The sequence below is a fragment of the Schistocerca piceifrons genome, chromosome 1, assembly GCF_021461385.2.
Source record: "Schistocerca piceifrons isolate TAMUIC-IGC-003096 chromosome 1, iqSchPice1.1, whole genome shotgun sequence".
NCBI lineage: Eukaryota > Metazoa > Arthropoda > Insecta > Orthoptera > Acrididae > Schistocerca > Schistocerca piceifrons.
The window spans coordinates 697,963,175-697,987,577 of record NC_060138.1 but is presented as its reverse complement, the minus strand read 5'-3'; the positions used below and the strand labels follow the sequence as shown (position 1 = coordinate 697,987,577).

Genomic DNA, 24,403 nt, shown 5'->3' with positions numbered 1-24,403 from the left:
CATTGGTTCCATCCCTACCACATCTCTTCCATCAAGAGCTGCACGGAAACAGTTACGAGAATTGTGTTAACTTCTGTGCATGGGCATTGAGACAGGCTGCTCCAGATGCATCATGTATCTTTTTTAATGATTGAAGCCACATCTACCAATCATGCCCAAGTAAACCTCTGAAACATGTACTATTGGCCTGTTGACAATCCCCATTGGCTCGGTGAGGTTGAAAGGTCAGCGTCCATGGAGTGTAAATGTGTGGTGTGGGATAGTGGACCATCACCTCATAGGCTCATTTTTATAGATAGAACACTGAACTCAGTGAAGTATTGCAGCCTCCCTGTATGCTAGTTGATGATCCTCTGTTGACTAGGAGGAACCTGTGGTACCAACATGATGGTTGTCCAGCCCACAGTTCACGAAGTACTGCAGTATGTCTTCACAAATTGTTTGCAAATTGTTGGATCCAACACAAAGGGCCTGTACCTTGGCCAGCCCATTCCCGTGATTTGACGCCTGTAGGCTTTTTTCTGTGGGGAAATGCTGAAAGACACCATGTACAATGGATGATGATACGCCCATGATTCTCATCACTTCAGCATATGTGCTGCATCCCACATCATTGACAGACTGCCTTATATCTGCTGTATATATGAATGTACACAGATCTGCCCCTGCAGTTCTTTCTATGTACCATCTCTTCACCTATGGTTTTCAGCAATAACTCATCCCATAATATATTCCCAACATTCTCTCTCTTCATTTCATTAACTTTTTGTTAGGTATTGTTTCTTGTTGACTCATTGGAGGTCATTGTCATTATCTTCTTAGTCAATCCATGCGATGTTTTTCAGTCTTCATCTAGACCACATGTCAAAGCTTTTTAACAGTTTCTTTTGTTGCCTTACTCATTGTTCATTTTTTGCACCCATACAGAGTTGTGTTACAAACATATCTTTCAATAATTTTTTTCTGTACTCCTGCTTTATATTTGGTTTGTTAATTGTTGCATCTTTTTATTGAAAGCCTTTACTGCAAAGCTTTTCTCATGTCTTCCACCTTCATCTACTTTTGAGATGGCAAAATCCATCCACCTCGTAAAGAGGTTAACATTTAGGAATCCAGCATATCCACCTTCTGTGCACACTGTTAACTTAATTTTCTTTTTGTTTATATGTGTATTAGCTATCACCTAGCATATGTTGCATTTCATGAGGCATCTGATTCAGTTTCTGTTCATTTTTGGTGACTGCTGCTATGTCATTAGCAAACCATTTCTTGCTAATTTTCTGACTATGATAAACATCTCTTTTTGATTCCTTCTTGTGTCTTTTATACATAGATTGAGTATTAATGATGACAATGAGCAACTCTGCCTACATTTTTTCCTAATTTTGGCAGTTTGTATCATTCCATCACTTCTGGCAGTTACAGTTTGCCTCATACAAGGAAAGTGGATTACTCTTCTGTCCCAGCAGATGATGTCATACTGACTAAGAAATGAAAATATTTTATTTCATTGTGCATTATCAGTAACCTTCTCCAAATCTACATTTCATACAGATGATGTTCATGTTCATGGAAATATATGAACTGTGTAAAAAGTAAGTACAGGAATTAACACCTGAATATAATTTGTCATCAAAACAAGTTGTAAAACTTGACAAATTGAACAACACAGAGTCAGACTTTTAATACACTAGGAAGGAAAGCTTTAGACCATGACAATAGTTTTGTTTGTCTTGCTGGCACAAAATTATTGTAACTATTAAATTTTTAATACATAAACAGTATTCACAGAAAAATTGTCTAGGGAAGTTTTCTGAAACGTTTATGTAATGGTTCAGTTTGCAAGGAGGTTACAACTTCTTGGAATGCTGTGAAGACTTAATTTATAAATGATTGAGAAACTTTGCTTTAGTGATGGCCTGATTAAGTTAGGGACAATATTTTATATGAATGTTCAAGTTCAGATGTAAAGATGTTTGTAGAAAACTGCTCATTTTATTCTGGACCTTTTTTATGTATAGAATTTAGAGGTATCTGTCAAAAATGTACTAATTTGTTGCTTTGTATTTGAATAGGTTGTTTTAAATATCCAGTAACACTTTTTTCATATTTAATATGCATAGACAGTGAGGTTCATGTACCTTGTACACTGATATCTTGTTGTGAACATATTTTTTGTTGTGTTAGTTTCAAATTGTTTATGTGTGATAAAATTCTTTATTAACAGTGTCATACTTAAGGGGTTTCTTTTCTTAAAAATACTTATGTTATAGGTTCATCCTGTTGTATAATACTGAGTGTGATTCGCTGAAACCACGGCCAGTTGCAGATATCATAAGACAATTAGAACAAGAAGAACAGGAGGAAAAGAAAATACCAGCTCCACAAAAGATACTTGTAAGTTTCAACTTACTGTTTGCTGTTTTATATTTTCTTTCTTTTTTTCATTTAGAGATTGAATTGTCAATGTCAAATTTAGCACTGTGCTTGTTGATCCAACAGGTCTGACTGTATTTGAGGAAAGTGTTCCATATTTAATTTCTGTAAATGAGCTGTCCACAGGTCATGTTTTTGTATGAAACACTTTGTAGAAGATATGAGAGTTTGTATTTTTTCCCCTTGAAGTTCATCGTTTAACTCATTCAGTTTAACTGTCATATGGTTGCACCAACAGCAGCTCAAACACACAGTTGTGAACAGACTTCTTCTTTTTCAGACATAAAAGATTTTGTTGCTGGCATACATCTACACAGCCACCAAATTTTGGTGTGTAACTGCATGTCTCTGTACAGTCTATCAAATTCTTCTAATAGCACTCTAAAGTCTTTTTTTTTAAGTGATTGTGAGCAAACTGAATCTACATTTTTTGTGACACTACTCCTAACATGTACCATTTTCAAAATATGTCCGCAAAACACATGCTGATCCATGATAGAATGATGCTTAAAGAAAGGCGAGAAAGATTCGTTGTTTGCATGCAAGGTAACAAATTCTATGTGTTTGCTTACCATGGAAGGTGCTCCATCAGTAGTAACACAAAAATTACTGAGCTGTCAAATCATATTCAGAAATGAAGGAACTGAATGCATTATAAAAGTCTTCTCCTGTCTTGTCTTTCAAGATCAAAATTGTAAGCAAGTCTTCTTTCGCATTGAAATCTGAAAATATCAGTCCTACAAAAATCATAACTTGAGGTGCACGTACTTCATCTACTGTCTCATCTAAGAGCAGTGAAGAAACCCAAGCAGGATTGCAAATCTGCCATCATTTGACCTTTTATATTTTCCATCATTAATCCACTTTTCTTGTTTTATCAGGTCTTGACAAAGGTATGTGTGTGACAGCTGATAGCTGGCCGGAGTAGCCGAGCGGTTCTAGGCGCTACAGTCTGGAACCGCGCGACCGCTACGGTCGCAGGTTCGAATCCTACCTCGGGCATGGATGTGTGTGATGTCCTTAGGTTAGTTAGGTTGAAATAGTTCTGAGTTCTAGGGGACTGATGACCTCAGAAGTTAAGTCCCATAGTGCTCAGAGCCATTTTTTTGACAGCTGATATTATCTCTGAGTTGTTTTTAAATGTGGAAAACAAGGACCCACTAACTGCTAGAAAGTGCTGCTTAAAAACTGTGCCTTTGTCGAATGGTTTTGCATGTTTCGTCAGTACTTCTGGTACACAAAATAATGCTATTTTGATGAAAGATGGCTTCTGTACAGGCTCTACAAAGATATAACTGTGATTGCTTTTTACTGTTAAGATTAGAAAGTTCTCTTCTCATGAGTTCTCTCCTCATGAGTAATTCCTGTCTGGAGATCTGAATGGGGGACTATTTTATCTCCAGAATATTTTACCCAAGAGGATGCCATAATCATTTGACCATACAGTAGAGCTGCATGCCCTCGGGAAAAATTACGGCTGTAGTTTCCTCTCGCTTTCAGCCGTTCACAGTACCAGCACAGGCAGGCTGTTTTGGGTGACGTCACAAGGCAGATCAGTTAATCACCCAGACATCCCCTGCAACTACTGGAAAGGTTGATGCCCCTCTCCAGGAAGCACACATTTGTTGGCCTCTCAACATATATCCCTCCATTGTGGTTGCACCTACGGTACAGATATTTGCATCGCTGAGGCACGCAAGCCTTCCCACCAATGGCAAGGTCCATGGTTCAAGGAGTGACGGGAGGGGGGGGGGGGATAATTAGCATGTGGCTATTTCCTCCAGAAACATAAGCAGATGTCTCTGTCCTCAAGACTGAGCCATTCACATTTAACACAGTGCATTAGTATCATTTATCTTTTGATCTCCTAAAGACTTTTTATCTCTGGTAGGGCTGGCATTAGGGTAGGACGAACTGTGCCACCATCTCTGGTGGCAGGTTTTTCGGGTGGCAGAATGATAAATTTTAATGTGGTTCCAAAAGGATGAATTAAACAAGATAATGAAAGTTTTGTGCAAGTGAAGAAGTCTGAGAATAATCTTTAAATACAAATCAGACACAAAATTTGTTGTGTTTTACTGGTAACTGTCTATGGTATTGTGAAAAGAAATCACTGGAGTTGGTCACCGTGGTTGCATCTCTCAAAATAGCAAAGGTTGCTAGTTAGTGGCAATGTTGTCAACTCAGTTCTACAATGCACATACACAATGATTGAAACATGCCTATGGAACCTTGAAAGCCCATAGAAAAGTGAAAAACTTAATAATCTATATTACTATATAAAGATAAGTCACTGTTTAATGTTGTTCGGAAAAACCTCAAAAAGTGCTTCACTGATTTACTTTATATTTTTACGCAATACTCTGATAAATGCTTACGTGGATGTAGACAACATATTTCTTAGTATAATTTATGTGGTATATAAATATGTAATATGAAAAGGCTGCATGCAGAGTCACCATTTGGATGGGGGGGGGGGGGGGGGTGAATGTCTTGGTGCTCAGTTTATATTTGAGCAAGAGGTGAAAAGTTTTACACTTAGCCGGGACCAGCGAGCATTTGCATAGCCATTCGAACATCTGTCTTACTGTAGCTGAGTTACAGTATGCTAAGCAAGATTTGAATGAGATATCAGAGCTGCCACCCAGGCAAGTTGTATAAAACAATTAATTCCTTTTGCAAAAGATTTGAACTGGGCTGACATTAATGCTCAGCTAATGGTATCATTTGCAGGTGCATCATTTGGATTTTATAGAAACGTGCAAAAAACATGCTTTATGGTTTTATGGGAACTTTTCAAACACACCACTTATATACTTTAGACTCGTATGAATCAGTTCAAACTTTGCACAAAGGTAGGCAAATGGATAAAGTCGAAACATTTTGTTTTTTCTTTTATCAAATCAGAGCTGTCCATTGTTAATGTACGACTGTTTAAAGTTGAGCTAAATGTAGCATGTAACATGTTAATTGAGTTACATGTTAATTGAGTAACATGTTAATTGACTTAACAAATGGTTCAAATGGCTCTGAGCACTATGGGACTTAACTTCTGAGGTCATCAGTCCCCTAGAACTTAGAACTACTTAAACCTAACTAACCTAAGGACATCACACACAGCCATGCCCGAGGCAGGATTCGAACCTGCGACCGTAGCGATCGCGCGGATCCAGGCTGTAGAATTGACTTAACAGAAACGGTTTAAAGTATATCAAATAAATAAATTTTTAAAAAATTAAAAAAATAAAATGCATTCTTGTGATAAAACTGAAAACTCGCTTTCAAAAATCTAGCTTCATTCGGATTTTACATGCAAAAAAACACATTTTTTGTGAGTCTTTTATGTATGCCCCTTCTGTGTGTCAAACGTACGTGAATCATTTCAAAATTTGTAAAAAGGAATACAAATGCATGTAATTAATGGTTGACCTGTTATTTTGTGAAAGCTGTATTTGTTGCCACTAAATAAGCTACAAGGTTTGTAGGACAATAAAAAGTCTGTACCAAATCAGCTGTCATCCTAGTCAACAGAAATCTGCATCGGTTGCCGAACTATTGCAGTGTAATGTCAAAATTATGGTACAGTAAAAGTTGGAAGCCAAAAGTGACTAACGCTTCTATCATAGCACAGAAAAGGTGGATATGTGCTGGGCAGAGCTAGGGATTTTAAAGAAGGGATCTAACTTTTCTCTGTATCTGGCAGCTTCGAAGACATTTAAATGTGACACATTGATGCTTCTATCATAGCACAGAAAAGGTGGATATGTCCTGGGCAGAGCTAGGGATTTTAAAGAAGGGATCTAACTTTTCTGTGTATCTGGCAACTTCGAAGACATTTAAATGTGACACATTGATGCGGTTTCACTTGTTAGTATTAACACCCTGTCATGTAATATAATGCATCACATCAAGTAAAGTACCATCATACATGATGTCATGTCGTAAAACATGACACGTGCTATCATGTAACCCACGTGGCATTTGTCGTGCCGTGCAATATGTCACAATGTTTCATTAAAATATAGGATGCATGCACCCCCACTCTGGGATAATTCCCCTTATATATGTACCACCTTACTCAGATACATCCTATCGTAGATTCATCCCACTCTCTAGAAGCACATAAATTAGCTTCTGGATTCTGGGCACAGGATCAGGGACTTAGCCTATAAATTGCGAAATGCAGGTGTTCCAACACCTTGCAGCTAAAAGAGCTCACTGTGCTTGGGAAGTAGGGTTAACTAAAAAAAAAGCACAAATGGGTCAAGATGTTTTGATTTAAAACCTTTGATGCTGCCAGATAAGTGAAAAGCCTAGTTCCATTCTTTTACATCACTGACTTTGCTCAGCACATATTTACCTTTTTTGTGTCATGATAGGAGCATTTATTATTTCTGGTTCCCAGCTTTTAAACTATCATAAATTTGACATTAGACTGCCAAAGCTTGACAACCAATGAAAATTTTTGTTAACTTGTGTGATGATTGATCCAGTATCGATTCTACATTGTCTTTCAACCCATGTTGCTTATATAGTGGCGATGGATAAAGCTTTCACAAAACAACAGATGGACTATTAATTACATGTATTTGTCTACCTTCTTACAAAATTTGAACTGATTCGATTCAATTTAAACCGTTTCCATTCATCAGGGTGTATATGACCTGGGACAACTGGGAGATCCGGGAAAAACTCGGGAATTTTTTCATCCGGGAGAAAACCTGGAAAAACCCGGGAATTTTTTAAAATTCTGGGAATTTTTCGTTGTTTTAGTTTTCAGTTAAATTTTTGTTCTGTTGACTATTAAGAATCAATACTCTAACAAAGGATATTACTGTATCCCGCTACTGCAGAATAATACTGCAACAATAAAACGTGAATGAGAAGAAAAACGAAAATAAAACATAAATTGCAAAGGAAATGTGCCATGTAAAACAACAAAACACAGTGCTCATACAAGTGTTTGCCAACAGCAAAATGTGTCAAAGGCTTTAGGAAGACTATGCAATGTTTCATAATAACAAATTGCCTCCGATGAGCGTGACGTCACTACTGTTCACAATAGATTCGTTTTAGCAGCTACGAGCGGACTCGTGCGCATGTGCAGTTGAGTGGGGTATGAGTACTACCTTCCCCCGCTTCTAGCTACAGAAATGTGGCTGCTGACTGTGTAAGCAGTCGCAGCAAACAGCTAGATACAACCAGGAAAAATTTTGCTTTGTGCCCAAGCTGCCAAATTCACGCATGCGCAGCGGGCCCGGATCTGTTGGATGGAGGGGGGGGGGGGTTGCAAAATTCATATTCTTTAGGAGAAAAAGCCTTGTTTCACAAAGTGCCTAGCATCCGGTGCATGTTGGTCTATAGATTACTCATATGATTTTGATGTGCATCCCTGTTTGTTTTTGAACACACTCTGTAAGTTGATTTCTGAATTAATCATAAGCCATGTGGGGTGCCGTGTGGTTGGAGGCGACTTGTCATGGCATGGTTCGCGCGGCGCCCCTTGTTGGAAGGTTTGAATCCTCCCTTGGGCATGGGTGTATGTGTTGTCCTTATCGTAAGTTAGTTTAAGCTAGATTAAGTAGTGTGTAAGCTTAGGGACCGATAACACCAGCAGTTGGTCTCATTGTAAAAAAAAAAAAAAAAAAAAATCATAAGTTGATTTTTGAATGCATGCATAGCGTACGTGATGTCTCTGTCAGGGGAATCCTCGACACATCTAGAAATAAACTTTCCTGCTGGCAAAAGGGGACTGGGCTATACAAGCTGAGTGGAGTAAAGCCGAACGAGTGAACTCCAATCGCTAGCAGATTATGTTGTTGATTGGGTTTGCGAATTATCAACGTTTTTATAATTACTAGGGAAATCCGTAGATTCAGACTACCAGAGTGGAAATAAACGACTAACAGGAATAACAGGTAAGAAAGGTTACGTATTATCTTCTCGGTGTACCCATGAAAATGAAATGTTTGCCCAGATCGCTACAATAGTAAGGGCCAGTTGTACAGTCCCCGTCTAGCAGCCGCTATTCTGGAAGTAGCGTGGAAAATGGTTTGTACGAACATAACAACGCCTAACCGGAGAATAATAGCATGTCTTACATTTCCTCAAACATATATATGTTTTATGTACCAGACCCTTCAGAAAGATGTGCGCTACAAAATGAACATATTTTTGAAAATTTGATATTTTTTTTAATTTTTGACGTTGTATCTCAAAAGCTTGAGGGAGGGGGACTGGGAGGGCGGGGGGCGCCATTATCTTAGTATTGCCCCGGTCTGGAAACATCGTAGATCTGGGGCTGATGCGCAGAGCAGTCTGAGTTATAGTGGTGAAGTGTGTAGTCTCCACATGACCCATGTTTACATTTAGTGATTTTGCTGTTTCTTCTTCGTTTACTGCTCTCACGTCAAATGAAAATAAAATGGATTTCTGTGGCCGGGAGCTATCAAGTGAATTAAAATACATTCACATAATTACGGAAGGCTAATATACGTTATTAGTTTCAGATTTTATTTTATTTCTGCTTTTCTGACATTGATGCATTAATCTTCTTGTAGAACAATGAAGTTATTTTTGTCAGTTTGCTAAAGAAATTTGGTTTTTATTTATCTTTTACGCTAAGGCAGTCAGTGTGTTTGAAACGAGGTGTTTAGTTCCATACTATTGGCTAGTTTCAATTGCTCGCTGCTTTTCAAGTGCATGTTTTCATCTTCTAGCACATATAGCATTATACCATATTAAAGAATCAAAAATGAGTTAATACAGTACTGGTACTCCAAGAAAATTTACATCCCGAAACACACACTGAAAAGCTTAACATCAGGTCGAGGCCTACTTCATTGGGAATCTGGACGTACGAATGTGCTCTTGAAGAATGCACTTTAAGTGTGCTATTTTAGTATGGTTTACGAAATTCCGATGCTCTTGGAGTATCCTCTGATGTCATTTTTCTTTTATTACAAAATGTAAGATCTTTTTATGTTTTACCCGCATGAACATACCGGCCTCCTGAGTCGCAGCAGCTGCCAAAGCACGGTGGCGCCTGTTATCTGGCGCTCTCTGACGACTTCTGAAACGAACCTATTTCTAACAGGTCGCTGGAAAATATTGCGCATGGTGGTTTAAAGCGTTACTTTCAAAGTAAACTTCCTTTTACGCAAGTTGAACTATGTGTGAGAATGTACGATGAATTTCTTAAATCACAGAGCGTTTGATGACGAGACATTTAGAAGTATTTCGAGCCCAGAAGATCAGACATTCATGTCGTTATTATGAGCAAATTGATGTAGTGCTACAGGAACCTTGATCTCCTCTGTGGTAGCTAATTTATCTGTGGAAAACTTTGAGGACAAATCACTGGACTCGGCTAAAAATGTTACTGGCACATTTGTGTGATATATCTTAAAGTGTAACACGTGCAAAAAATATCAACATTATATGTGAAAGCTTAGCTTCTCTTACAGCTTATTAACCTTAGAGACCAATATTATATGTGAAAGCTTTGCTTTTCTTGTAGCAACACTATGTATATTAATTTAAAACATTAACTTTTCCTGTTTGTGTATCCGCGCTATTTAACAGTAATGTTGCTATTAGCTGACTACATCATGTGACACGTGTCCTGTGGTCTGAATATTCGCTGTCATCGGCTGGCGGGATCACGTGACATCTGCTATGACTGGCTTACAAAAACGCATCGTAGTCTCGATTACAATGGTTCGGAAAGTAACAAGCGGTGTTTGGTGGAATTTGAATTTATACTTTCGTAATACGAAAATATGCAGTGTACATGTTGCTGCACATCAAAAATCTTTCCGAAAGGAGTTTTCTTCCTTACGTTTTCTAAAGTGGCGGGAAATTCTACGCCCGTGTATAAAAGCATAACCATTCAAAGGACTGATAATTTTTACAGTTCCGAGGGAAAATATACTGTTACTTAATAACATGGAAAAAGTGTGTTTTCATCCCAGAGAAAGTGTATTTTTAATCAGGAAATCCAGGAATTTTTTTTCCTTGTCCACGTATACACCCTGATTCATTCAGTTCACTTAAGAATGAATTTTACTTGCTACATTTAGCTCAACTTAAAACCATCATTGTGCAACAACAGACAAAGATTACTGGATAAAAAAAATTATTTTTGATTTCATCTATTTCTCTACCTTTGTACAAGACTTGAACAAATTCGTACAAGTTATGTGGTTCGAAAACCTCTCAGAAAAACGTTTTTCGCTTGTTTTTGCTCCTAAAATCTGAAGTGTGCACTAACAAATTGTGCTTTTAGCTCAGCGTTAATTTCAGCCCACTTAAAATCTTTTGCAAAAGGAACTGATCAATTTTGCACAAATTGCCTGTGCACCAACTCCCGTTCGTCGTTCAGACATCGTTTAATATAGGCAAACAGGGTGAAGAAAAAATGCCACACTTGGAGGTTGGTATGCAATTTCTCATCCACATTCAAGACAAAAGTTTATCTAGCAAAGGTACAAGACAAAGGTTAATCTAGGAAAATCAGATCAGGTGCATTTTGAAAACAAATGTATGAAAACGAGAAGCTGACAAGTCACAACGTGCAGTGCATTGGAACGTACAGAGGAATGTGTATCACTCCACACTACCATACCGGCCATGGTAGCACAGTGAGTAGATTGCTGGGACATCAAACCCACATCCACTGTGGAACTAAGGTTCGATTCGTCATCAGGTTCCATTTTCACCTTTTAGATGTCCCCTCCTAGTTCTTGTCGTTTGTAAGTAGGACACCATTTTGTCACATGACAATAGCCTATCACATGACAGTGGGACCTATTAAACCTCTTGCGTATGTCTACTAATCGTGCAGTGGTCCAGTGAAGTTCATGTAGGGTGGCTTGCCAATGGAGTACACAATCGATGAATATGTCGATAAACTTCTTGTACTGGGTGCATCCAGTAACAAAGCTGCTGCTGGTGCTCAAGCATTCACAAAACCCATTATTGATCGGAACTCAACCCACGTCACCCATGAAGCTTTCAGGCACACTTAGCATAAACCTGTGGGCTAGAATAGTGGGAGGAGTGCTTTTGGGCCCTTACGTATTGCCAGACAAGTTGAAAGCACCCATATATCATACATTTCTTTGTGATACTTTGCCTGACGTATTAAAAACCATCCCACCTCATGTTTGACAACAGCTGTGGTTTCAGCATGCTGTTGTACTACCAAACTTTCGAATTAATCTGTGTAACTATTTAAAGGAAGTGTATTCAGGGAGATGGATGGTTATTGAGGTACAATGTTCTGGCCTCCATGTTCCCCAGACTTTAATCCATTTGATTTTTTTTTGTGGGGTCTCTTATAGGAAAAAGTTTATAGCACTCCAACCATGAGTGTACACGACCTAATGACTCAAGTGCATGCCACTTTGGCAATGGTTTATGCAGATGTGTTGTGTAGGGTCCAGCTAAGTATGAAGCATTTGCAAATGCAATGTGGTCGCCTTGAACATCTTCTCCAAGTGAAAATTGCTAGTACATGTACATTCCAGCTCTGTGAAGATAAGCCTGGACATCAAATGTACAGAATGGAATTACAGTGCGTAGTGTAATGTGCAACCTAGTGTAGTCTACGTATTGTGTTTTTTGTACCTCATTGGATATAGACTGTGTTAACTGTATTCACTGTTATTTTCTATTGGCTTTATTTGTGTCATGGACAAAACAAAGTGGTCATTTATGTCTGTAAGAAGTTCATGTTATGTCTTATACTGAGGTGACAAAAGTCATGCGATACCTCCCAATATTGTGCCAGACCTCCTTTTTACTTGTGTAGTGCAGCAACGTGACATACTGTGGACTCAACAAGTCCTTGAATGGCCCCTGCAGAAATATTTAGCCAAGCTGCCTCGATGGCAGTCCATAATTGTGAAAGTGTTACCGGTGGAGGATTTTGTGCATGAACTGACCTTTCGCTTATGTCCCATGAATGTTTGATGGGATTCATTTCATACAATCTGGGTGGCCAAATCATTTGTGTAAATTGTCCAGAAAGTTCTTCAAACCAATTGCGAACATTTGTGGCCCAGCAACATGGCCCATTGCCATTCATAAAAATTCCATGGTGCTTGGGAACATGTTAGCAAAGGCAATTGTTAGTTGTCTGCTGCCATTGTCCATTAATGCCAGATTTCTCCACACTTTCGTAATGGATATGTTCATTTTATGTCCCACATTGATTTCTGCAGTTATTTCACGCAGTGTTGCTTGTCTGTTAGCACTGAAAACTCCACGCAAACACCGCTGCTGTTGGTCTCTTGAGACTGTGGATATCGGAATACTGAATTCCGTAATGATTTCCGAAATGTACCCCTTGTTTCTAGCTCCAACTACCATTCACCATCCAAAGACTTAATTCCTGTCATGCAGCCATAATCAAGTTGGAAACATTTTCATATGAATCACCTATGTACAAATGTCAGTTCCAGCAATGCAGTGCCCTTTTATAACTTGTATATGTGATACTACCACTGCCTGTATATCTGTATCCCATGGCCTTTGTCACCTCAGTGTAATGTTTAAATAATGGTAAGTGTAACAGAAAGAAATGCTCAAGATACCACATTGTGGAGGCCTAAATTGGATACAGTTGGATGTTTTAACTGAAAAAGAAAATGTTTGGCATGAATGTGACTCGAACATTGGCTAGTCTGCATATCCGTTCGCCACAGCATTGCCTTATCTTGACTGAGTTACTGGGATAGCTCCGCCACAGAGCAGAGTTCACGCTACCTGTTCTTGGCCGTGCTGCACGCAGTTACAGCATTTCCAGAGCCTTGTTTTTATTAAACCTATTGGCGAGACTAGGTTTTGTTAGATAAACTTTTGTCTTGAATGGGGTTGAGAAATTGTATGCCAACCACCAAGTGCAACATTGTTTCTTCACTCTGTATTTGTCACAGTGCTTCCAAACCATCAGCTTGAAAGCCCCTACAGAAGCAAAAAACTTTATAATCTATACTACTATATAAATGCAAGTCATTTCTTTAATGTTGTTAGCAAAATTCTCGAAAAGTTCTTGACCAACTTACTTCAAATTTGTACGTGTCACTATAATAAGTGCTGTTATATAAAGACAAACATTGTTTAAGGTTCTTACCCATAATCTTGAAGAGTTATTGACCAATTTACTTCATATTTTTACATGTGATTCTAATAAACATTCAATTTGACATAGGTGATGTATATTTTTAAACAATAATGTATTGGTTTTCTGGTAAAACTGACTGTGAGATAGAAAATGCTGTGCTATGAAAACGTGCATTTTCATTGTCTTTCTCACAGTCAGTTTTTACTACTAAAGTAGGGCATTTAAGCCTTGAAACAAATTGCTTTTCCCCATATATACTCTTTCTGCTTATATATAACTTTAAAAAAATTGCACACACAACCATGTCCCGTTTTGTTTTCTTCCTTGCAGTTATTTTTAACAGAAAACATGAAAGTTGTATTTATGGCTTATCAGCTTGTGATTTCTACGGAATATAAATTGTTCAAAACTTTATAATCCTACCCCTTTGCAGATTAAAACTACGCAAACTGCCATCATTGAAGGTACTACCCTCACAGATCAACAGCAGGAGAGGTTGCTCATACCCTGAACACCAGTGATCCGAATTGATTTGTGTGTTCTTTTGAAGCTACTTCAATTCCCAATCAGAGTTTCATTGGCAGCAACTATGAGCAAGGATTAAGTTAAGAGGTGGGAGGAAGAGGATGTGGATGGAGAGGGAGAGGGAGCAGGAAGGAGGATGTGGACAGATAGGGGAGGGGGGAGGAGAAGATAGACAGAAAGTGGGGGGAGGAGGGAGAGTTGGGGAAGAGGAGATGGACAGAAAGAGGGGGAGGAGATGAACAGAGAGAGTGAGAGGTGGGTGGTGGAGATACGCACAGAAAGGGGGGGAGAAAAAGATTAGGACATATACCCAACTCCCATAGACATTTAGTAATTGCAAAGCATTACTGAGGTCAGTAGTAAAGAAATAGATAAATGTCAGCATATAATAGCATAACAGTTTCTTAAATATGTATAACATTATCACCGAGAAAAATACTTTGCAATAAATAAATAAATAAAGACTAGGCAAAATATGCACTGCCTGTCACATGCACTAGTATTTTGAATCCAGACATTGTGATTAAGGGGGCATTGTTTCCCCGCCAGCCCACCTCTGGATCTGCCATTAATACCACTTACATTGCTCTTCTCATTGTCATGCTCCTCTAAATTAATTTTTTCTGCTTTGTCTATAATTTCTTTTAAATTTCTCTCATTCACCTTTTCTTTCTTGGTGTTGAAGCCATAATCAGTAGATATTAATATTATGGTATGGATGAAATGTATCAAACCTTATTTTGAAGTTGAAGAAACTGAACTACATAAATTGTTTACCCATCTTCATTGCATTTCACACTGGTTGCTTTCCAACTTTATTTAAAATATAGATGTTACTTTTTACCGCAGTAAATGAAAGTGCTTTCAGAACTATCATTTTCCTTTATTACTGTGGACACATCAAATGAGCACTGGTAATGTATAAACTTTTTTTTAACAAATAAAGCATTTATATGTAAGTGACTCACTGTCCTAGGACCTCCACTTTGTACAGCAGAGGTGATGACAGCACCACCAATGATGCTGTATTCAGTGTGTGGGTTGTTAGCGGTCTCTTGCCTCATGCTACCCTCTGCTCAGGCCACGAGAAAAAGTGGACAGATTTTAATAATAGGGTGCATAATTTATTTTGGAATTATAACTCAAAATGTAGTACATTGATAACGTTTTACTTCTGTTTCACTGACTGGTGCTCCATATTTGGGTGTGATGTTAAAGACTTATTCCTGTGAAAAAGACATAGAAGTAAATGTGATATGTGAAAATACGTCGTCATGCATGAGTGACATTGTGGAAAAGGTTGACTTGTCTGAAAGTGAAGGATGAGGACTCGATGGGAGAAAAGAGGGGGAGGGGCAAGAAAATTCCACATGAGGCAGCAAAATCTCTGTAGCTGGCCATGACCGTTGATGTATTGTTAACCGACATTTAATTGTAACAAATCATACCAAGAGTGACGTTTCTGATCAATCTTCAGTGCACCATTGCCTTGAAATGGCTTACTGTCATAACACGCAAGTTATAATATAGAAACAACAAAATATGATGATGTCCATCATGGAACCTCCAAAGTAACAAGTGAAGGACATGCGTGACCTGACCTGAATGCTGTGAAATGCCTTTGGTTGTTCTTGTCTCGGGCTGAGCTGTCCCTGATGATAAGTTACTAAAATGGTGTTCAGTATTTCCATTTTGGTATTACTAAAGTGGCATTACATATCAGACATACGGACCTATCTTTATGCATTGTAATGAAAAACTGTTCTTCTACTCAGCATGGAAGTGGTATGTTTTCCTGTGTTTAGCTGCACTCATTTTTCACAAACATGTTGCTAAATGAGAAGTATAACATGGCGTTTGGACTCCCTAGTTCTTATCTGTAGTTCTCAGCATTGGTCAGGAGACCTCGTGCTGTAGGGTTTGAAGATGTTCATTGCCAACTGTACAGCATACTATTCGCCAGTGCTGACTGCATTGTCACTGGAGTGTGCACTGTTCTGTTATTTTGATCATGATTGTTTCATAAATAAGTGATGAGGTGGTTATTTGACATGTCAGTGCAAACAGCAATCTTAGTTTGGATAACATTAAGTATTTAACTGATCAGTAATTATCTTCATTGTGCTCATTGTTGTTTTTTGGAAACTCAAAAACAGAGGTTTGTGTTGCCTACTGGAAGTAGAGCATGTTCCGCTCCCACCCCTCCCATCACTGCACAGTGCATCAAGTTAAAGTTTGTTAATGACAGTGGAATGCAGTTGGAGATGAAAGAGATGGAAACAGTTTTCCAATTTACCGCCTACAAATGCTGTGCAAAACACTCATTGTAAACAAACTGGTATTTTACAAAAACAGCTCGTTTAAACAGATTTCGGACAAAGGTTTTGAAAGATCGGCTCTTACAACCATAGCAATCGACTGATTGATTGCGATCGATGGATTGACCACCTCTGTTCTACATAGTCTCCCTCTCAACTAAGTGCAATGCACAGAATCATTATACAGAAACAGCAGAAAAGTCTTTCTTTGGAATGTTTTAAAAATTTCACATAACATTTTGATTTTTTCCAGACAAGAATTGTCTGTATTTTTCATTGCAATTGAGTTGGGGCAGTCATCCACACATTACTTTTCGGGAATCAGGGTGTTTTGGACACACTTTTCTCTTCTTCAAAATATTCTGGAGAGTGTTGTGAACTTTTGATTTAGAGATGTTTAGTTTGTTCTTCCTTTAGGATTTGTGATACAAAATTGTTGATGTACTACTGCTGTCCTACTTAAGAATGCACATATGATGTTTGCAGTTGTTAGTTCTAGCTGCCACCATAGTTACTCTGCTGATGTCACTGATACCCCATGAATAAAATATCTTCATATTCAGTTAGCTCTTAAAATTTGTGTCTGAGGAATGGATGTAAATAACATTTGACTAGTTGGGGTAAATTTTCAGTCTCTCAGACATTTATTTGAATCTTACAGATGGTCATTACGTGTTCTGCATAGTCATTAGCAACTGGCTATATATGAACATATGTTTGGAGTTTTATTGTCTTTCTGATAGAGAAGTTAAAAATAAGGCTTGTCTTAAGTACCATACCAAATATATTATGGCATGAGATTTCTGTTCTTTTCCTGCCATGACTGACAGAGGATGTGATTAGACAGTTTGACAAGATATTGTGCTGGAAAACGGAATTGTTAATCTAGCTGAGTACCAGGTATTATGCTGCACTATGATCATGCCAGCACACCCTGAAAGTGAAAGGTAATAACTACTAGCTAAAATCATTAAGATTAAATTGGCTCCTGTTTGTAACATACTTAGAATAGCTACAATGGCTGTTGCCCTGTTAAATCTCATGAAAAGAAAAAACTCAGCACTAGGAAGAAATTAAGGCAAGTCTCTAGAGCATCTGTATGGTAACTGTTGTCATGAAATCATATTTTACTTGAAGGAGGAGGATATAAGTTTCCATTCTGAATTGTCTGCTAATGTGTGACCTACTACTATAATTATTTTATGTTGACATAAGCTATTTATGTATTTCTGTATCTACTTTTGTAACATATCACTATTCAGTCATCGAATTCTATTCTGTAACATGTAACTTTTGTTGTATAATTTAATATCTATTTAAACTACTATTCTAAGAATATGTTTCCAGATTCCATTTTATAATTCATCACAATAATTTATACATATCCTGCATTCCAGACATTTCCAAAAAATAACGAGAAATCTGATGATATACGCAGAGAATATTGTAAGTACTTTTAAAAAAATATAATAATTCTTGTAATTTTGTTTGTAATTACAGTAATTGTCAAGCTTTAATAATTTATTACTATGTAATGAATTGTTTATATTTAAAGTTGGTTCTTATTTATGTTTTATGTTTCTGTTACACAGTGAAAAAGAACAAATCAAGTTTTGAAAACTTAATACAGATGGCAAAGCAGCGACTGCAACAAGAAAAGCCGGCACAACTTGCATTCAGTTCTAACACTGTGAAAGTATTGGAGGATGGTGATCAGGGCAGTTTTGGTAACAATGTCAAGAGAATGGAGAGTGGTCAAAACATTCTTCCTAGTAATGATGGTGAGAGTAGCAGTACCTCAAGTATAACAAATGAAGTGGACATAAAGAATAGTTCCAAGAAGTGCTCTAGGAAGCTTCAATACTCAGATGATGATGACGATCCTGAAGAGGGTGTCCAAGTTAACTGGAATTTTCCTTCTACATCTTTGATGAATCAAGCAAGCCATTCAGCTGATCATGCTGCCAAAAATATGTGTAATGTGGTCGGTGACAATGTGCCTGTCAGTGGAACACCTTACTCATCAACTGTAAAAACACCACCGCAATATATGAGAAACAGTGATATAAAAGATAGTGGGAATGACAGTAATACAGCAAATGTACAAGCCTCACCTGTGTTTGCATCACGATCCTCAGTAAAAAGAGTTAGAAGTGATTATTCAGAAGTTCACGCATCACCAGAAATGTTTGCAGAGGAAATTCAAGAGAGCTGCACTCTGAGAAATGGTAATGCCAGTGATGCTGAGAGTGAGAAAAGTATCAGCTTGTTAGAATATGATGAAGGTAAGTGACTGTAGTTATCGTTTCCACAGTGAAACAACTGTAACATTTCCTAGGTACAGATTTCTGTTCATTTATAGTAGTTCTGCTGTCATAAATAAAATACAAATGTGCATTACGATTTACGATTTTCAAGAACAGAACAAAAGTTCAGGGACAGAAATATTTTAGAGGACATGTTGAGTCACAGACAGGCACAAAGAAAAGACTGTTTTAGATTTTAGCTCTTATCCAAGTGGCCTTCTTCAAAAGTAGAAAACAGACATACTTTCACATAAGCACAACTTGTGTGGGACGTTTCCTACTTTGGGAAAAGCCTTTTGGTTTAAAGCTTAATTGCACAACAGTCTTTTCATTGTTGAATGTCTGTGACTCAGTGTCTCCTTTATATGGTGAGTAGCAATATATCATTTCCATAACAATGTTGTTTTTCTATCCTGGACTTTCCATTGTTTAAGTATGTTAGGGGAGTAGATGTGGTCTCACTCAGAATTCCGAAAGTGGGAGTGGGAAAGGGGGCAGGGGAGTAAAGTGGACTCTGCTACTGGCTATTGAAGACACTGGATGCAGCCAACTGTAAATAATAGCTCATGTTGCCACTAAGAATATCTGCCATCTGGGTTTAGAGTGATCTCCAGTTCCTGTGGACAGCTGGCTGAATTCCTTACAACAGCTAGGCTCATAGGCAGGTTGGAAGCAAGGCTCATGATTTGGGTTGCATCTTAATATCCAGAACTGATCATCTGTTCGTGAATTTACACCACAAAGGAGTCTTGTTATACATGCTTTTGCACTCTAAAAACTTTTTCTCAGTTCGAGGAGTTACTCCAGAATATGATCCATAATGAGGTAATAGAATGAAAGTAGCAGAATATGCAAGTTTTTTCTATTTATATCTCCTACACCTGGCAACATTCACATTGCAAATACAAGTGTGTTTAGTTGCCTGAAACGAGAAATGAACCACAACGAAATGGTAAATTAGGATTGGAATAAATATTATATAGGTTGGTCACCAAAGGTGGAGGTGTATTTATTACTGTAAAGTATTTGATCCTATGTAGTGAGGTTATTACAGATTCATAATATGAAGTAGTCTTACAGAAGGTAAGCGTATATGTTGGATCAAACATGCTAATTGAAAGCTTTTATAGACCAAGTGCCTCAGGAGCTGTAGTTGCAAAATGTTTGTAGTATGGTAACAGGGAGAGCCCCATATTAACATAGGTTCTAGGAATATGGACTGAAGCAAGATTATTCTGAACACCTTTAGGTACAGAAGCAATTTGTCACAGCAACACATTACACTTCTTAGTAACTAACAGACACAGACTTATCGATTCCTAAATGTGGGATTCAGTGGGCATAATGTATTTTTTTTTTTGACAGGAAAATATTTTTGCTTGCTTATGGCAAGAAAAAGATTGCAGTTTATCAGAGCAGACATAATCAAACCTTTGTCTCTGGGGATGAAGAAGCGAGCAAGGTTGTGGCAGATGGGAAAGATTTGTGTTTCTGTAACACTGTTAGATAGTTGCTGCATAAGTAGAATGAGTTTCATCTCAGATTTAAATGAACTCAAAGCCTTATTGCAAACAAAAGCTGAAATAACCTGAAATGAACATAAAAAGAGCACTGCAAGAACATTCTATTAATTCAAAAGTCAGATTTTGCAGAGCAAGGTGGGGGGGGTCCTTATGTAAAGTCTTGCGAAATGGTTTCAGTGCAGAAAACTAATATGATTTCTCTTATCAAGCATCACAGAATGCTGAACGTATGTGAGCTTAAATCACTTGACAGAGGAAAAGTGACTGTATCTGATGAGATGCATATACTGTTCTTCACAGATTATGTGACAGAACTTTCTCCTCTCCTAGAAGAAGCTATTGGAGGAACAAAGTGTTTTAAGTGATTGAAAAATTGTGCGGATTATTCCCATTTTCAAGGAGACCTATCGAACAGATGCACATATTGCTTATTTTCAAATTATAGACCACATTTCACATTGCCAGGTTGTGATCTTTCTTAGGATCAAAAATTTCCTCTGTAGAAATAAACATAGATTCTGCAAATAGTGATCTTACCTAACTTGGTTCACCGACAAAATTCAGCATGTTGTTCTTAATGGGCTAAATCATCAGATCTAAATTGGACACTAAGAGTACCACAAGAATAGCACATTCTTCAAATGGGTGGGCTGTTTTGGTTTCAATAAGTATTTACCAGTAGCTGTTCGTCAGAACAGACAACTGTGTGTCTGCCATGCCTACACAGCTTGTTTTCAGTATTTGAAGTGGAGTTTGTATAAGCAGTGGTTTTTCCAGCCTTAATTTGGTAACAGATTGGCTGTTGGAAAGGGCGGATGATTGGTGCAGGGAGAAGTATTAATTTGGAGGACATGGGGTTGGGTCTGTGATTGGTGTAAATATTGTGCTGGTTGTGTAGCAGGACTCATTGGAAGGAATTTAAGAAGAATATTGTTCATTTTCACACAGAAGAGGTGATGTTGCAAGCTCTGACAAAAGTTGTGTTTGACCTGTTCTGGCCTGAGCATATACTCCCTATTAAGGAAAGTAATTTATGAAATTGTGAGAGAATGCAGCACAGAAATTTTTATTATTGACTTTCCCTGACAAAATTAAAATATGTCATGACAGTCTTCTTGCAATTGATATTATTCAGATGTGTGTGTGTGTGTGTGTGTGTTTGTTTGTGTGTGTGTTTTGTTTTCTGGAAACCTGACCAAAAATCACACAGTAGGAAAAAAACCTCTTTGTTTTTCAAACCAATACTGTAACAAAAATAGACAGTCATCTCACCATAGCGCTTTCAGTTTACAATGTAGGCCCATAACAGTCAATGTTCACCTCTGTCACATTTTTATTCCTAACCAAATTAAGTGGCAGTTCATAGATCATTACTAAAAACTTTTGTGTGCATGTGCTTTTTCATGAAGGAATGTGGTAGGGATATTTGACATTTATATCTTCCATGCACTCTTGTTTCTCATTTTTTTAAAAGTAGTTCTTGTATTAAAACAACCTCCCCCCCCCCCTTTCTATACACACATTCTCTGTAGTTTATGCAGTGTTAGCTTATAATTTTTGAAACTTGGATTGTAAAACTGTAGTGAATGCAAATATGATCTTGATGTGTAGTTCACATGCTTTGTCCTATTTTTACTATGCAAAGGAAAAAGAAATTTAAATATTTTATAGGTTCTCTTAAAACACACTTATATTTTCAGGTGGCACCAGTTTTCCAGAACAAAGGGAAACACCATGTCAGTTCCCTCAAGAAATTGTTTCTAATAATGTAGATGTAAAGGATGCACCATCAGAGGAGATAGATTTGGGAGGGTCTCCACTCCATCCATCATCTGAGGAATATGTTCCTTATGTTCATCAAAGAAAAAGCAAGAGACGAAATTTGCATGCTGCAGAGCAAGAGAACTTTGATAGAGTACTTAGAAAAAGAAGTAAGCGATGACAGTGAACGAAATTGCCACAACACGTGCTAATCACTCCATAAAGTATATCAGTGCATGTAGATAAGCATTAGTGATGCTTTTAAAGAACTGTAAATATTGTTTTGTACAGATTATGTATATTACAGAAAAAATATTATATTTTTCTCAGTTAGGACATCACAGATTTGTAATAAAACTATAGTAAAGAAAACTTTTCGTAATTTGTAATAAAGGAATTCAGTTTATAAAAGATTCTAAAGCGTACTTTACCAGTTTTTGTATTTTACCTTAAATTGTGAACTGGCCTTTTTCACATTCTTATTGTCAATTACAGATAATTTTTCAGGAGGAGGAGGGGGGGGGGGGGGCGGACGAGAGAAAATTGTGTACAGCTGGATTGGATTGTTGATATAATAAATGTACGCTCTCTCTTTTCTGTGGATTTGTTTACTTTACTTTATAAAAAGTTAGGCATTAACATTCTGTTGTTTGTAGTCTTTTCTTTTTTGTAATATTCCAGTGGGTCATAACTCTTAGGTACATTAGACATTATCATGTCAAAATGTACAATTTATACAATCAACAAAAGGAATTCAATCATTGATGTCAGTTTATACATTGGTTGGCAGGAAATTGGCCACAATTAACAGATTTATTATGTTAATAGATTAAACTACCGACCCAGCTTGGCATCGCATGTGTAGCATTAAGTACCTGTGGACAGATGATTTGATTGACATGGGATATTTTGTTGGGGGCCCAAATAAAATTCAGAGAACAACATTAAGTAAGTGAATATCATAACTTTCGCACTGTAAGCAGTGCATGAATATTGTGTTTTCCACATTGAATTGGCATTTGGAGTGACATCTTGTGGCAATAATGGGAGCACATCACAATGGGAGTAATATGTTTGCAACCAGTGAAATATTCTGTGTGAATTGTGGGTGTATGACTGATTCAATATGCATCTGGCTGAGGTGGCACAAGTAAAAGGAAAAAATTACAAAAGATCCACATGATATACATGTTTAGCTTGTGTTACATCACTCATTTTGTGAAGCATAGTATGCACTGTGATGCGGTGTTGGCTCGTTGCTACGGTTCTTTGTTGTGGACTCTTTATGGCAGACTTCTTCACTGTACCATCCAAAGAATTGCGTCCATATCCAGGTCAAATTCAAGGAAAGCAGAAAACTGAAAGTTGAGTCATCTGCTGTGCTGCTTAAAGAACATAGTGTATGTAAATAAAGCAAAGTTGCTGAAGTACTTTTTCAGAAAACATTTTACTTGAACCTTAAAAGATGAAACATCACATATTTTTGATGCATTTTTTTTTTTTTTTTTTTTTTTTTTTTTTTTTTTTTTTTTCCCGCAGTTGTTTGGAAATGATTGCTGGGAAAAATTTGGTTAAAAATATTTGTTTGTTTCAAATTCTTAGCGTCACACTGCAGCCTGATAGTGAAGTGGTTATCTTTTTGTTATTGGTTATACTTATTACAATACTTCAAAGTTGATTAACTCACTGTCCATCATTCTAAGAATTTGCAGTGGATTCAGAGTGCGAATTGTGACTGGTAATGTGAACGAAGCCAAAATTGGCAGTCTCAAATTGTCATGTTTCAAAATGTATCCTTCCGCCATCTGTAGAAGTACTTTGAAATCTTACGTATTCATATGCAAGAAATTTCTGAATTCCATTCAAGAAGATTGTGCTGATGTCTCTCTGATCTTTAAAAGGCGTAAATCTGTTTCTCGCCACTGGAAATACAGTTACCTGTCTTCTGTATAATTTGAAAGCGTCCAAACAAATAATATATTATGGTCCCCCCAGGCAGAGAATCATGTTCACATCTACATTTGACTCAAAGAGACCAGAAAGCTATAAGTTGAGTCATCTGTTGTGCTGCTGCAAACCTTTCTTTATATAAGTGAAGAAAAGTTGCATCTCGTACTGTCTTTTACTCTGTGCATAAGTTAGAAATTTACCTCAAAGGTATCTTCATCCTCCCTCCGTAACGGTGTAAAAGTGTGGCACCATACAACATTACTCATTGGCTTGGCGGCGCTTCAGACACCAAGGTGTTGACTCGTGCGAGAAAAAGGCCACCGCTCAGATGTTCATTTGGGCTTCAATGTGCATTAATAATTTCACATTGGCACCAAATTTTACCACAATTCTGCCCAGTGCTACTGTGGACATTTCACCCCTTCTTTGACGCTTCTGTCGTGGAGGTTAGAATGA

At 37.6% G+C, this 24,403-nt stretch overlaps 1 protein-coding gene across 8 annotated transcripts in view; it reads left to right on the top strand.

Moving 5' to 3' along the window:
• Window positions 1–22,422, top strand: part of LOC124710153 (E3 ubiquitin-protein ligase RAD18-like) — a 101,854-nt gene extending 79,432 nt beyond the window's left edge. For all 8 annotated transcript variants that reach the window (XM_047240901.1, XM_047240905.1, XM_047240899.1 and 5 more), the window contains 4 exons: window positions 2,274–2,397; window positions 17,805–17,853; window positions 18,000–18,692; window positions 21,937–22,422. In XM_047240901.1, the coding sequence (XP_047096857.1) occupies window positions 2,274–2,397; window positions 17,805–17,853; window positions 18,000–18,692; window positions 21,937–22,178 (1,108 nt within the window). In that variant the 3' untranslated portion in view covers window positions 22,179–22,422. The remainder of the gene's footprint in view (window positions 1–2,273; window positions 2,398–17,804; window positions 17,854–17,999; window positions 18,693–21,936) is intronic.
• Window positions 22,423–24,403: the final 1,981 nt, after the last annotated feature.